We start from the raw sequence: 12957 nt of genomic DNA, 5'->3' as shown, positions 1-12957 counted from the left end.
CTTCCCCCAACAGGGAAACCATTTCTCTCCATTTTCTCTATCATTTCATTCATTTCTAAATTCATTTTCTTCATCTTCGACAGCATTCTAGTGAAGCGATGAGGACAGCTTCCTCATTTCTTTGAAAAGGCCACCTTCAGCAACTGTTTTGTTCTCTCTGGCGAGTGGAGCTTCTTCATCACTTGGGGAAGGAATCGGGTCATCTTCTTCCTCTTCTGCGACTTTTCGACAGGGCAATGAGAAATGCTTCCTCACATCTTTAAGGAAGGTAAGCTTCGTCGAGGTCAACATTCTCTTCTACCATTATGAGAGCTTATTTTCAGACATTGTTAGAAGTCGGGCAATCACCACAGCGATATAAACCCTTAAACTCTCGCATTTTTTCTTATTATAGCCTCTAGGTTTGGATGTGTAGAGGATTAAAGAGTGAGTTTTATTGTGCTTAGAGAAGGCCTTCATGATCGGAAGCCATTCGAGGACATCCCCCCTATGAATCTAAGTGTTTTCTTGAGCCTTAGCACCAAAATCCTACGAAAGGTGAGGTTTGGTGAGACCTCATCATTTGCTCTGGCGATTTTACTTGGATGGACAAGTGAAATCTAAGGATTAAGCGGATGATAATCCCCCTTTGGATGTCATCTGCTTGATCGCAAAGAGTTCTCCTCGAGAGTTGACTCTTCGCTCCATGCCATGCAAATGGATGGGAACGACGCATTGCTTCAACTAATACAACATTGACATCGCATTCCATCAATTCAACCCTAGACCTAATGCGAGGTCTTTAGGGCGAGTTCAATGTGTCGTTGAGCATATTTGGGTTGTACTACATGTGCATGATAATTTATTGGTGTTTTTTTCATTTTTGTGTGCTTGTCCGTGCGATAACTTCAGTTTGATCGACTACTTCGACGATCGACCAATCTCCTTGAGTGATAGGACATCGCAACTCGATCTACCTATTTCTCGAGTTTAATCGGCCTCTTTGGCCTGAACACCCTATCTTTTGGTTTGATCACCCACTTTGGGTTCTATCGGTCATCTTGGCTTGATACTCACTTTGGGTTGATCGGCCTCCCCAGCTCGATCACCCGATCTTTTGGGTGTTATAAACTAAATTGGTTGGATCACTGACTTTAGGTCTAATTAGCAGGTGCAAATCAAATGACTTGCTCTTCGGACTCGATTGGCTGCTCCGGTCTGATCGCCCTATCTTTTGATTTCGTACAACCGTACTGCTTATATCACCCATTTTGGCTTCAATGGGCAGCCTCGATTTGATCACTCCATCTTTTGGGTTCACTCGACTGATCCACATTGCTCAACCACTTTGGGTCTGTTCGGTCATCTTGGTTCAATTGACCTACTTTTAAGGCTCAAGCGGCGCCCTGGCTCAATCGCCTGATCTTTTGGGTGATCGACCGCTCGACGTCAATCACCTACTTTCGGTTCGATCGGCTATCCATGGCAGATTACCCATCTTTTGGGCCTGATCGATCGTCTTGGATCAACCTACTCCTTTGGTTTGACCAGCCTCCACAACCCAGTCAACCAATCACTTGCATGTTTGTATGCATTTCTTGCATGATGGCATATCCTTTTGCATGAGCATGAAAATCTTATATTGAATTGTTGTCTACAATATTTCATTGCTTGTAAAATATGTTTGTCTTACATGCTTTGAATGGGGCATGTTTTGGATGTCTCTTTCAGCGTCCTTGTTTGGGGTCTTATTGAGCACCCCCCAGTTGTGTCTCATTGAGCACCCACACTTGTATGTGTTTTCTCCACATACATCATTGTATGCACGGGGATAAATATTTGCACACTTTGCAAGGAGGTGTCTTATATAAACCATCCACCTTGCTCCCTAGGACACCGACTAGAGTTTCATAGGTATTTCACATTGTGTTATGTATGAATCATGCTTCTTAGCCTATGAACTCGTACAAAATAAAATGTGTGTTCACCTAGGTATGTGGTTCTCACTTATATGAATCACATAACCTAGTATGCTTGACACTTAGCCATTCTGTATGCTTGCCATCTTCTTGACATTTTTGCATGTCATATACTTGATATTTCTGCTTGTCATATGCTTGGCATTTCTTATATGCATGTTGCATATTTTTCATGTTTGCGTGTTTGCCTGGTGAGTGCCTTTCAAGTAAGGAGTAAATCATCTTCATAAGTTTCCTCTTACTCGATGCAAACTCACTGGTAGCCAATGTCTGCTTATGACATGGCACCCTGGGTCCCCAGACATGTTTAATTCCTCATTATACTTAGCTTATTTTATCTGTACATCATGTTTGTGTGTGCCACGTTGCATGTATACAACCGTGCATTCATTCACACAATGCTTGTTTTTCCTTTGGTGCCCATTGTGATTGTTTCGAGCTTCAGACAAATAATTATGATGTGGGCTTCTTGCTTGTTTGTATGCTTGCTCATTTGCCTTGATGACTTGTCCTACTCGTTAGGAGAGTGAACTGTTTGATGGTCAAAATAATCAAATGAGCATTGCCCTCGATGATGCCTCGACGAACAATGCAATTTTCTGTGTCACGAGAAAAAAATTGTATGATTGTGCTAAGAATTTAAGGACTCTAAAGTATGTCATTTGATTGCTCTAAATCTGTCGATTGTTATTTTAAAATATAAAAAAATGGATATTTTTGCTCTTAAGTACTTTCCTTCTATTTTAAAATTATATATATTAGTCCATATGTGAGGCCACCGCTTTGAAAATGTCACCCCATTTCTTGTGACGAAATTTAGATTTTTTGGATCTTAAAAACGGGGTCAGTGTGGCTATCCCGTCAAAGTCATACGGTAGCCGGAGACTTTACCCTGAGCACTTAGATTCTAGTTATGACACTTTTCATTAGATGACGTGTTAGGCTAGAACTAGGTTGCTAAGTGGTATTTTTGGCACATGACTTTTGCTCTGTGGTGGATCGATTGTCTTAGCCATGTGCCTTTTTCTGCTCGTGTTTTTGGTGTGCATGCATGCTCTTTGTTTTTGATATGCATGGTAATATATTAGGTCGATCTTCTGTAGAGAGTCATTTCAATATATGCATACACATAGGTATAATAAAAAGGTGGTGTATGTGATGATTTACATGCTAACTTTTGCTTGTAGGTATCCTACCAGGCATGACTCAAACACGTTGCATGTAGATAACTTTATGTGCAAACATGTTTTTAGTGCAGGTCGAGCCATTTTTTTTTACTTTTTTGTTGTACCTTTTAGAGTCCTTAGGATAGTCCTATAGTAGAAATAAGATACGGGCATAAGTTCTGAGACATTTTTCGCAAGAACCACATGGCAGAGAAAAAGGAACAAATGTTTATGTCCCTTATCTTGCATTCATATTTTACATTGATATATAGATTTAGAATCGAGCATGTATATGCAGAGTCTAACCACCTTGTTCTTTTTTGGGATATGTTGCCGACTCAACGACACCAATTTTTTCTTATTATTTTGATTTGGCTTATTTTTCTATTCTCTATTGTATGTTTGCATGTTTGAAATGGATTTTGTTGTTTCTTCATCTGATTTGTCTAAGAATCACGAATACAATATAAGCTCTTTAGGATTTAAAATTCTAAATTTGCTACAAAATCCTAATAAATATTAAAGAAAACCAAAATTTTAAGATTAAAATATTCACTCTCTACCTTGTGGCTTATTGGCATTCTCATACAAAATAATCATCCTTTGATGACATATTCACTATATTCATGATAACATAAGCAAAACTGATTTTACCAAGAGTATTCTTTGGTATCCCCTAAGATGTAATTAATCAGATGGATACGTTCCTCAAGGAGACTCTTAACCCCACAAAAAAATATTTTTTTTTGATTCTCTGGTTACGGGTGGTTTATGTAGGGATTCTTTTCGTAGATGTTATGTTTCAAGGTACTTTGATTCAATCATGTTCGGATGTATTCACTCGGCCCATCACATGAAGATTACCCATATATAAGTCTTTCGCTTATTTCTTTTTATTTTTTTGCCTATTTGTTGTTGTATATTCTTCTTTTCAATTCTTGTCCTCTTCGATTCAATGACATGATTCAGAAGAGAGATTTATTTGAATGAGTGAATTACATGGTGACATATAAATGGACAAGCTGGCGGTTCTGAGTACTCTAAAAAGAACCGAGAAAACAAATTCTTCTATAAGGGGTTGCCTAATATGGAAAACAATAGTAATAGGATGTTATTGTCGAACAATTGAACTTTTAAATATAAAATTGTAATTTACAGAAAAATAATGATTTCATTTGAAATAAAATTAAAATGCCGTTTTGAAAGCACATAATAGAACATTTGACCAACATAAGTTTTTTTCATAAATATAGTATGTTCTTCAACCTAACAAGTTTAAAAAGGATATGCTTAGGATTTAATAATGATACAAAATAAATTTAAAGAATTGATATGCATAAAAGAAAGATCTATGGGTTGTGCACTTTTTGATAAAAAATAAATTTAGAGGATCTAACAATCATGAAAATAATTCATTAAGATTGAATGGTTTTATATTGGTGAATAGATGATAATATAGTCTGTAAATCGTATGAAAATAAACCAGACAAAGGTGTCATGCAACTGGCCAAACCTAATAAAAATGTCGGGCTTTCAAAAAGAAAATAATAAAAGGAACATTGAGAGATGCCTCCATGACAATGACATTCATGAATTGAGCAAATTGCACCAAAAGGAGCACCCATGTTGGCATCAATGACTAGATCACAATTTGATTAAGTTATAAGGTGAGCTAACACTGTTCAATATTGGCCTGTCATAATATTTATAAAATTAGAGAACACCAATCATGGTATAATATACTCCTAATTGGAGATTGAAAAGTCACAAAAAGTCTAAAAAATGTAGAAGAAGTTGCATGTGAAAAAGCAAATTGAATGAATTGATTTTGAGAGGAGAGTGTAGGAAAATAAAAGGCATTATAAGAGGAGGAATGCGAAAAAGAGAAGAGGACTTGCAAAACTCACTTTTATTTCACTATTCTACCTCTTCATTCTACTTGATACAAAACTCAAACACACCACATTCCTAATAGGATTCTGCCAACATATTTCAATCATGTGGCTATTATTGACTCTCTAGAGTATTCTTCTATTTTTAGTTTTAAAATTCATTAATTACATATTCTAGAATTCTCTAAAGCAATATTTTAAAATATATCTTTAGAATTCTCTAAAACTTTCTTCATAAATATGAGCCTCTAGAATTTCTTAAAGACTATTCAAGATTATGGGCTCAATTAAAAGCCCAATTTAAATCAACTTTAATTTTCAACACTCCATATTAAACTTGATTGCTCATCCCGAACAATCTTTTTATCCTATAAAATCTTCTTACTTGAGCGGCTTGGTGAATATATCAGATAGTTGATCATGAGTTTTCACATACTCAATTTGCACATTCTTTCTTGTGATGCAATATCTAATGAAGTGATAACATGTGTCGATATGTTTATTTCGATCATGATCAATGCTAGCTTTTTTGTTGTAGCATTTTGTTAGCAATGTTGTTTTATACTTCTCGATTTCTTCTTTGACATTCTTTTTTACTTTAATTTCTTCATCCATGACATCCATCCATTACTTAGTTTCATAGCTTCTTATAAATTCACGGGCTCACAATTTGCAAAAAGAAAAGAGAAAGTAAGATTGTCTTGATTCTTGGTTAATTCATAAATTTCCTCTAAAATTTTAAATTGTGGTACTTTTTTTCTTGAGCCTTTACTTGAAGATGATGGTTCTTCTTGAGTACATGCAATTTGTGTAGTTGGTGGTGTTGTAAACTCATCTCTTTCTTGCTCCATTCTTAAATGCTCCATTTCTTTACCCTCAAAGAAGTTGTAGTGTTCATTATGTAGGTCATAAACTCATTCTCCATCCTCATCGAACACAACATCACAATTGATGATTGTCTTCATAGTATTTAAATTGTATAACTTGTAGTATTTTTAGTTGGAGTCATAAATGATGAGAATGTACTTCTCACTTTTATCGTACAGTTTGATTTGTTGCTAACTAGGTACATGCACACAGGCCTTGCTTCCGAACACACTTAGATGGTAGATTTTGAGCTTCCTTCCACCCCATGCTTCTTGCTTCGTTAATCCCCACGCACTTTTAGTTGGAGATCAATTTGACAAGTAGACCGCGCATGCAACAACTTCAGCCCAAAACTCCTTTGGCAACCTCTTACTCTTACACATACTTTGAGCTATTAAAGATAGTTTGATTCTTTCTTTTTGCTACACCATATTATTAAGGAGATCTTGATACAATAAATGGTTGGTTTATATGTTGGCTCCACAAAAAAGTTTTAAAATTCTTTTCAAGTGAATTTGCCTCCTTGATCGAATTACATGGCTTTGACCTTGAGATCGCTTTATTTCTCCACCAAAGCTTTGAATTTCTTGAATACCCTAAAAAACTCTAATTTTTGCTTCAAAAAGTTTATCCAAACTTTCCTTGAAAACCCATTTATGAAGAGAAGGAAATAATTACTCTTACTGAGAGAGCATGGCTTGATTAAAACTCATACATTTGTATGTATGAGTTCAAATGAATTTGTGCTCTAAAATTTAACTCCTTTGGAAAGCTCTTTCTGAATTGCTTCCCAAGTAACCAACCTTCACATATCTGATCTGGTTGATTGATGCATGACAGACCTCTCACCATTTTCTTCTTTGTTAATAACTCCAATCCTCCAAAATTATGATGCCCAAATCGAAGAAGCAAGAGCTAAGATGGATCTTTATTGCATGCTTTGAGCCACTTGGTAATATCATTTTGAATATTAAGCAAGAACATTTTTTTTCTTCACATTTGTATCTTCGCAATCAGGTCGCTCATATTTTCTCTTACAGTAAGGTTCTTGTCTTTCAAATGAATATAATATTTTTTTTCTAGGGGCTGACCCAAAAGTAGAATATTACTCTTCATATTTGGCATATGATAGATGTTAAAAATGAATTGGAGTTTTAATTATTTAATCAGAAAAGGATATTTTCTTTGTCCTTCACAGCTACCTTAGACTCATCTCCAAAGGATACATTGTCGCTCGACGCTTTGTTAAGCTTCATGAATATGATTTTTCTTACACACATATGGTTGTTTGCATCGGTGTCTAGGTACCATGTGTTATCTTTACTTTTTATTCTCCTTCTATGCCAATTTCAAAGTGTCATCTTGTTGACTTCTCTCTTCTATGTAATTAGTCTTCTCTTCAACTTTATTATTATGGGGAGTTCTACATTCTGCAACATAGTGACCAATTTTTTTATAGTTGTAACACAACACTTGAGATTTGTAAAACCTTCATCTTGATTTTCTTCTTCCATGCCCTCTTGTTGAACTTTTCCCTTATCCAAAATTGGTATTGTTGTTGTTGTCATCATTATTGGAGTTTCTACCACATCCACGTTCATAACGACGACCTTGTCCTCGACCACGACCTCTTCCTTGTTGGTGTCTATCATACTCGAGATTCTCTTCGTTAGTTGAATTAAATTTTGTCTTTAGGAATTATTCTATGTTCACTTGCTTCTTTTTTTTCTTTTCTACCTAGGAGCTAATTGTCATAAACATCAAGTGTTTGGTTTCTTCAATGATGGCAACAATATGATCAAACTTTGATTCTAAGGATCGAAGGATCTTATACATAATTCTTATATCTTTTAACTTCTCTCAATTTTTTTTATTGATTAAAAACTATTAAAACTCTAGTAAAGTTGCGGAGATGACTTCGGCTTCTTTCATATGTAGGCTTAAAACTCACCTCTTAGTGGGGAGAGAAAATCACAATGTCAGAGAGGAGTGAGCAACAATAATGGTAGGATGAGAGTAGTTCAAGATGGGGGTCTTATGAAACTTAGGTTGTTACTTAATCAATATTCAAGACTTTATGATTATAACTTTTTTACAACATAAAATGAAATTTTATGAAGTTTTATGATTAGGGGAAGGAGTATGATAGAGGGATGTGACTTCTTGCCCACCTTATAATTATAACTGATCTTAATCTACCTGTTATATATGCTGAATAAATGTGATGTCTCCCTTTAAAAATATTAAATAAAAAAAACATGTGCCTCCAAGTTAGACTGCTAAATATAAAAGAAAAATATTTGCTACTAATAAATGCTTTTAGATTGAAATAAGATCTCTATATACAAAACAAGCAAGTTTATTCCCTAGTAAATGAAACATATTTCCATTTTACGTACCATTCATGAGCTTCATTTATGCGATGCTTTTTATGTAAACAGTATTGCTATGACGACTGCAACTACAACTACTGAAGAATGGAAAAATAGAAATATCCAACGTCTCTATTTTGTCCGACAGCAAGTAGCTCCACAAGGAAAGCTCTTCTATACCTCCAAAACCGAACACTTGAGCTAAAAGAAATAGCACAGATTAGCATCTAATAAAACCACCATTGATCTCCTCTCTCTCTTTTCCTTATAACCAGCAAGATGCTTCTGTAGCTTTCCATGCCCCATGTTTGATGTAGATGCTTTGCTCTAGCTATCCACCTCTCCACCAATCTCACAACAACTCCTCTCAAATAATAAACATCTAAAGCTACATCTTCTACAGATTTGATCTCCTTCTTCCATGCACAGTGCAATGGAGCAAGCCAAATACTGGATGTGGACAAGAAGAAAATTCCCAGCAAGTCCACCTCTCTTCGACTCACTTACTCGTACTCCGATCCCTTCTGCCTCCGTGTTTTATAACCAATCATGGGAGGAGAAAGCTTTTGCTGAAGACTCTGCAGGACTATTGGGTGGCTGTGTTTGGCCTCCAAGATCTTATTCTTGTAGCTTTTGTGGGAGGGAATTTCGATCGGCGCAAGCTCTCGGCGGCCACATGAATGTTCACCGGCGAGATCGAGCAAGGCTAAAACAGTCATCTATGGTTGGAGAAGATGATATTGATGATCGACACCATATCAATATTGGTGTTCCAAACCCTAGCCCTAACCCTAATTTTGGGGTTGATGTATCCCTTGCCCAGGTAGCTCTCTTCAGTCCTCCCTCTAGGAAAGTGGTCAATGATGTCAATTATTCAGCAATACACTGCTTGTGGGGAGAAGAGCTTAAGTTGGGGTCGAAGCGGCGGTTAGATAAGGAAGAAGAGGATAAAAACAGTAATAAGAGGATGAAGATGAATTCATTTTTAGTGGATGAGGAAAAGCTGCAGGAATATGCAGAAGATGAGGTCATCAATCTAAGTCCTGAGAAAGTTGAGGACTTGGATCTTGAGCTTCGGCTGGGAGATCTGCCTAAGGTTAAGTAGTATTGCTCATCTTATGTAACTATGAGTGAACATTTTCAATGATATATTCCGTGTTCTGTATCAATTAATTCCATTTGCATGCTCTTTCACTTCTGTATTATTTTCCTCGTAGATCCCCGTTTCTTATTTTGGATTTAGCCGAAGGATAAGTCCTTGACCATAAAATCAAATTTTGTAGGATGAGGAGTTAAGTCAAGTTAATATGTCATCTGAAGATTGTTGAATTAAAATTTTCTTCTTAGGAATTTTAATTTTTCAAGAGAAATTTAGTGATAGAATTGATTCTATGTTAACGGTTTAGCTGCATCCATTTGCAATGATTAAGATATGATGTTTATGGGTTCTTCTCTAGCACCTTTGTTTTAAAGTAATTACTTCATAGAATCAAAATTAATACAACAATTTTTTTCTCCATCTATGTAAAAGTTTAAGCTTGCATAATGAAGTTAAAGAGCAGTTGTGTAGGTGAAAATTTGTTTCAGAATTTGCTTAATCTTGGATTTAACTTATAAATGAAAAATAATTTGACATGGGATGCTACATAACTCTTGTCCCACATAGTTTATTGCAGTTGCTGTCAGCTTTTACAATTACTTTGCTTATGAAAAATCTTACATTTTTTAGTTTTGATTCAGCAAGAAATAGAAATAGAAAATACAATAAATATTAAAAAAAGATTAATAACTGAAATAATGTGCTCCCAAGTTGTCTAGAAATTATTTGATGCGGATAATGTATGCATGCGTACTTCATCAGTATATAAGTACATATGATTAATACAATTATGTTGTACTGAAATTCTTATGCATGAGGATTTCTCATCTAATAACTTTTCAATTTATCAAGATAGAAACTATTGCCTTGAGTCGGCCTGTCAATATGTGACTTTCTTCAAATTGAAATTTTCTGATCTCTTACAAAGAAGACAATGTCTCATTATCTTTTTAAATTTCTTAAAACATTTAGAAGAGATTTATTCTATTAAAAAAGTGCTAAAATACCTTGTGTGCACACTCACACCTGTTCATGAGTAGACTATGAGCTTCAATAAGAAATTTCTTATGAAAATCACAATGAGAAATTTCATCATCTTCATTCACTTCATAGTGAGATTTATATTCTCATAATTACGAGGCCTTTCCAAGGCTATCCTTTAAGAGAGCCTTATGAATACAAAACTCAATGCAAATATTGGCTGTTATAATTATTTTTTTATAAAAGTACTCCATTGGAAAAACTATAAACTTTGATGTAATAGGAAAAGGCCCTCTTGCATTCACATCACAGAACTAGAACAGGAAGCCTAAATATTCAAATCAATTTACTTGTGCAGAATGTAGCTTATTTTCTTTGGAGAGAGAGAGAGAGAGAGAGAAGTAACCATTGGGATAAGCAAGTAAGTCAGTGCATGGGAAGTAGTGAGATTTTTGTTGTGTTGCCTTATTTCCAGTTTAACTGGCTGACACATTCCAGCTCTGGTCGTTAAACAGTGTACATGTGCCTCTACTGTCAACTGAGATGTATAGCATGTAGTAGATCAGTACATTGATCCCCTTTTCTCTTCTGTTTCCCCATTGCTCTCTCTCTTTCTCTCTCTTCTTTCTCAGTGTGAATTCATCTATTAGCTTTCTGTCCTTTTACTCTTTTTGTGGCTCCACAACCCAAAAATCCCAACCACCACTATGGAATAACTCAATTATAGTATTAGAAAAGATATCTTTATAAATACCACAAAGGAATAACCAAACCCCCAACTCTTCTCCTTTTGTTCCTTCTTTAGCAATTATATGAATGCCTCTGCCTTCATATAATTACTCCATCATCACACAGAAACCTACCCCTATTAACTCTCACATACCTCATATGGCTTTTAATTTCCTTGCAATGCAGACATTCTTGTAAGGATTTCAGTCCACAGATATAGTTATGAACCTTACAAACCGATAAAGAAAAGCAGCACTAATAAATGATTTATGAGATAAAAACTGAAACATGATGTAAGCTTCTTCGTTTTCCAAAAATAACTACTTCCGTGTAAGAATCAGAATCATGTATTAAATAATGAAATGACTGTTTCTTGTCTTTTATTTGTTCAGAGCTATTCATTATCACTGTCTGGCTAGTTCTGAGGATAATATAGAGTCATCAGTCAAGTCGATATGAAGTGGGTCAGGCTAATGGGTAGATAGGAACATGGGAGGAAGAGAGAGAGAGAGAGTAATTTGACAGCGAATAAGGTTTTATTGGAGTTTGTGCATTCAAAATAAAATGATATGGTAGGTAAGGGAGATTGAGAGATGCTTTCCCATGCACACATGGGTCTCTAAGTTCAATTAGAGATAAGGGTTTATAGAATCTTTTTTTTTTAATTTTTATTTTAATATTCTCAGCTGCCATTGTTTATCAGCTGTCTCAGACAACAGTCAGTGAGTGAGAGCATTTGTTCTGCATGCCAAAGGTATGTGTAGATTCTCTCACTCATATGCCTGTGACAAATAGTGTATTTTATGTTTCACAGAATAATTCATCCATGCATAATGTAGTTTATTGATGGATAGATCGAAGAGCACATCATGTTTCTCTCTTATAAAATTTTATTATTGTGTTCTGCCATATAAGACAACTGAAGTTTTAATTGCAAAAGTGAGATTAAATATGAGACTTTAATTGTAATTGAATTTAATACTAAAAGCTGCATCATGTTGAAATTTCAAGTTACAACAAGGTGTCTTATCTACAGAACTTTACTTAATTTAAACTCATTACTGCACGGTTTTTAAATAAAACGCAGTAATGATTTTATGTTGCAGTCATCTTTTTGTAATCAATCTAATAAAAAAACTAAATATTTCTTATTATTTCGCAAAAATAATTAAATGCTTTGTATTTTATGTGGGGATATCTTATGAGCTGCACTATATCTATAGAAGAAAAACTTATCAGATTTTGAGAAAGTTTAAATAATAAATGTATCTGTCAGCCACACCTATTTTAAAATATTGACAGTGTCGTTAAATCTATTAGTGACTAAGATTATCTTTTGTATGATCATAATTTCATAAAAATCGAAGCATAATTGAAACATTTATTGATATTATCGACAGTTAAACTTCTTCAAAACTATGATTTTACAGTACAAAATATAATGAAAGCCATTGAATTTAGTTGCACATCATAGAAAATGCAAAACAATCACTTAATATCTATTCACTTTTTGTTATTAAGACCACTGAGATTTATATAAGCATGGAAAACCACCATTTTAATTAATTTGAAATTGTCATAAATGTGTATGCTGAAAATATTCAGAAAACAGCAGCATTCAACAAAGAAAAAGCTAAGGAAATAAGAGGTACTTCTAAGGCATGAATCTGAATTACTGATCAAATCATATACATTTCTAGCACAATTAAATAAAAAAAATTGAAGTTTATTACTAATTTTATTTTATTTATTTACTTCAAATTCAGAAAATGGAAGAGTACATTGTACTGCATTTTCCATTTTCTTTCTGGACTGCCTGCAGTTTCTCTGACAATTGCCATATTTATGCTGAAATATAAATGCCTTCAAGTTCTCTTTTCCAAAATTGCTTTG

General features: G+C 34.7%; 1 protein-coding gene across 1 annotated transcript; it reads left to right on the top strand.

Moving 5' to 3' along the window:
- The first annotated feature begins 8345 nt into the window (after positions 1-8345).
- Positions 8346-9472, top strand: LOC110031380 (transcriptional regulator SUPERMAN-like). Its single transcript, XM_020734550.1, has one exon. It carries the CDS (start codon positions 8677-8679, stop codon positions 9358-9360), a length of 684 nt encoding a protein of 227 aa, XP_020590209.1. The 5' UTR covers positions 8346-8676; the 3' UTR covers positions 9361-9472.
- Positions 9473-12957: the final 3485 nt, after the last annotated feature.

Source organism: Phalaenopsis equestris, unplaced genomic scaffold (genome assembly GCF_001263595.1).
Source record: "Phalaenopsis equestris unplaced genomic scaffold, ASM126359v1 Scaffold000803, whole genome shotgun sequence".
In the NCBI taxonomy this organism is placed as follows: domain Eukaryota; kingdom Viridiplantae; phylum Streptophyta; class Magnoliopsida; order Asparagales; family Orchidaceae; genus Phalaenopsis; species Phalaenopsis equestris.
This window is presented reverse-complemented; position numbering and strand designations above follow the sequence as displayed.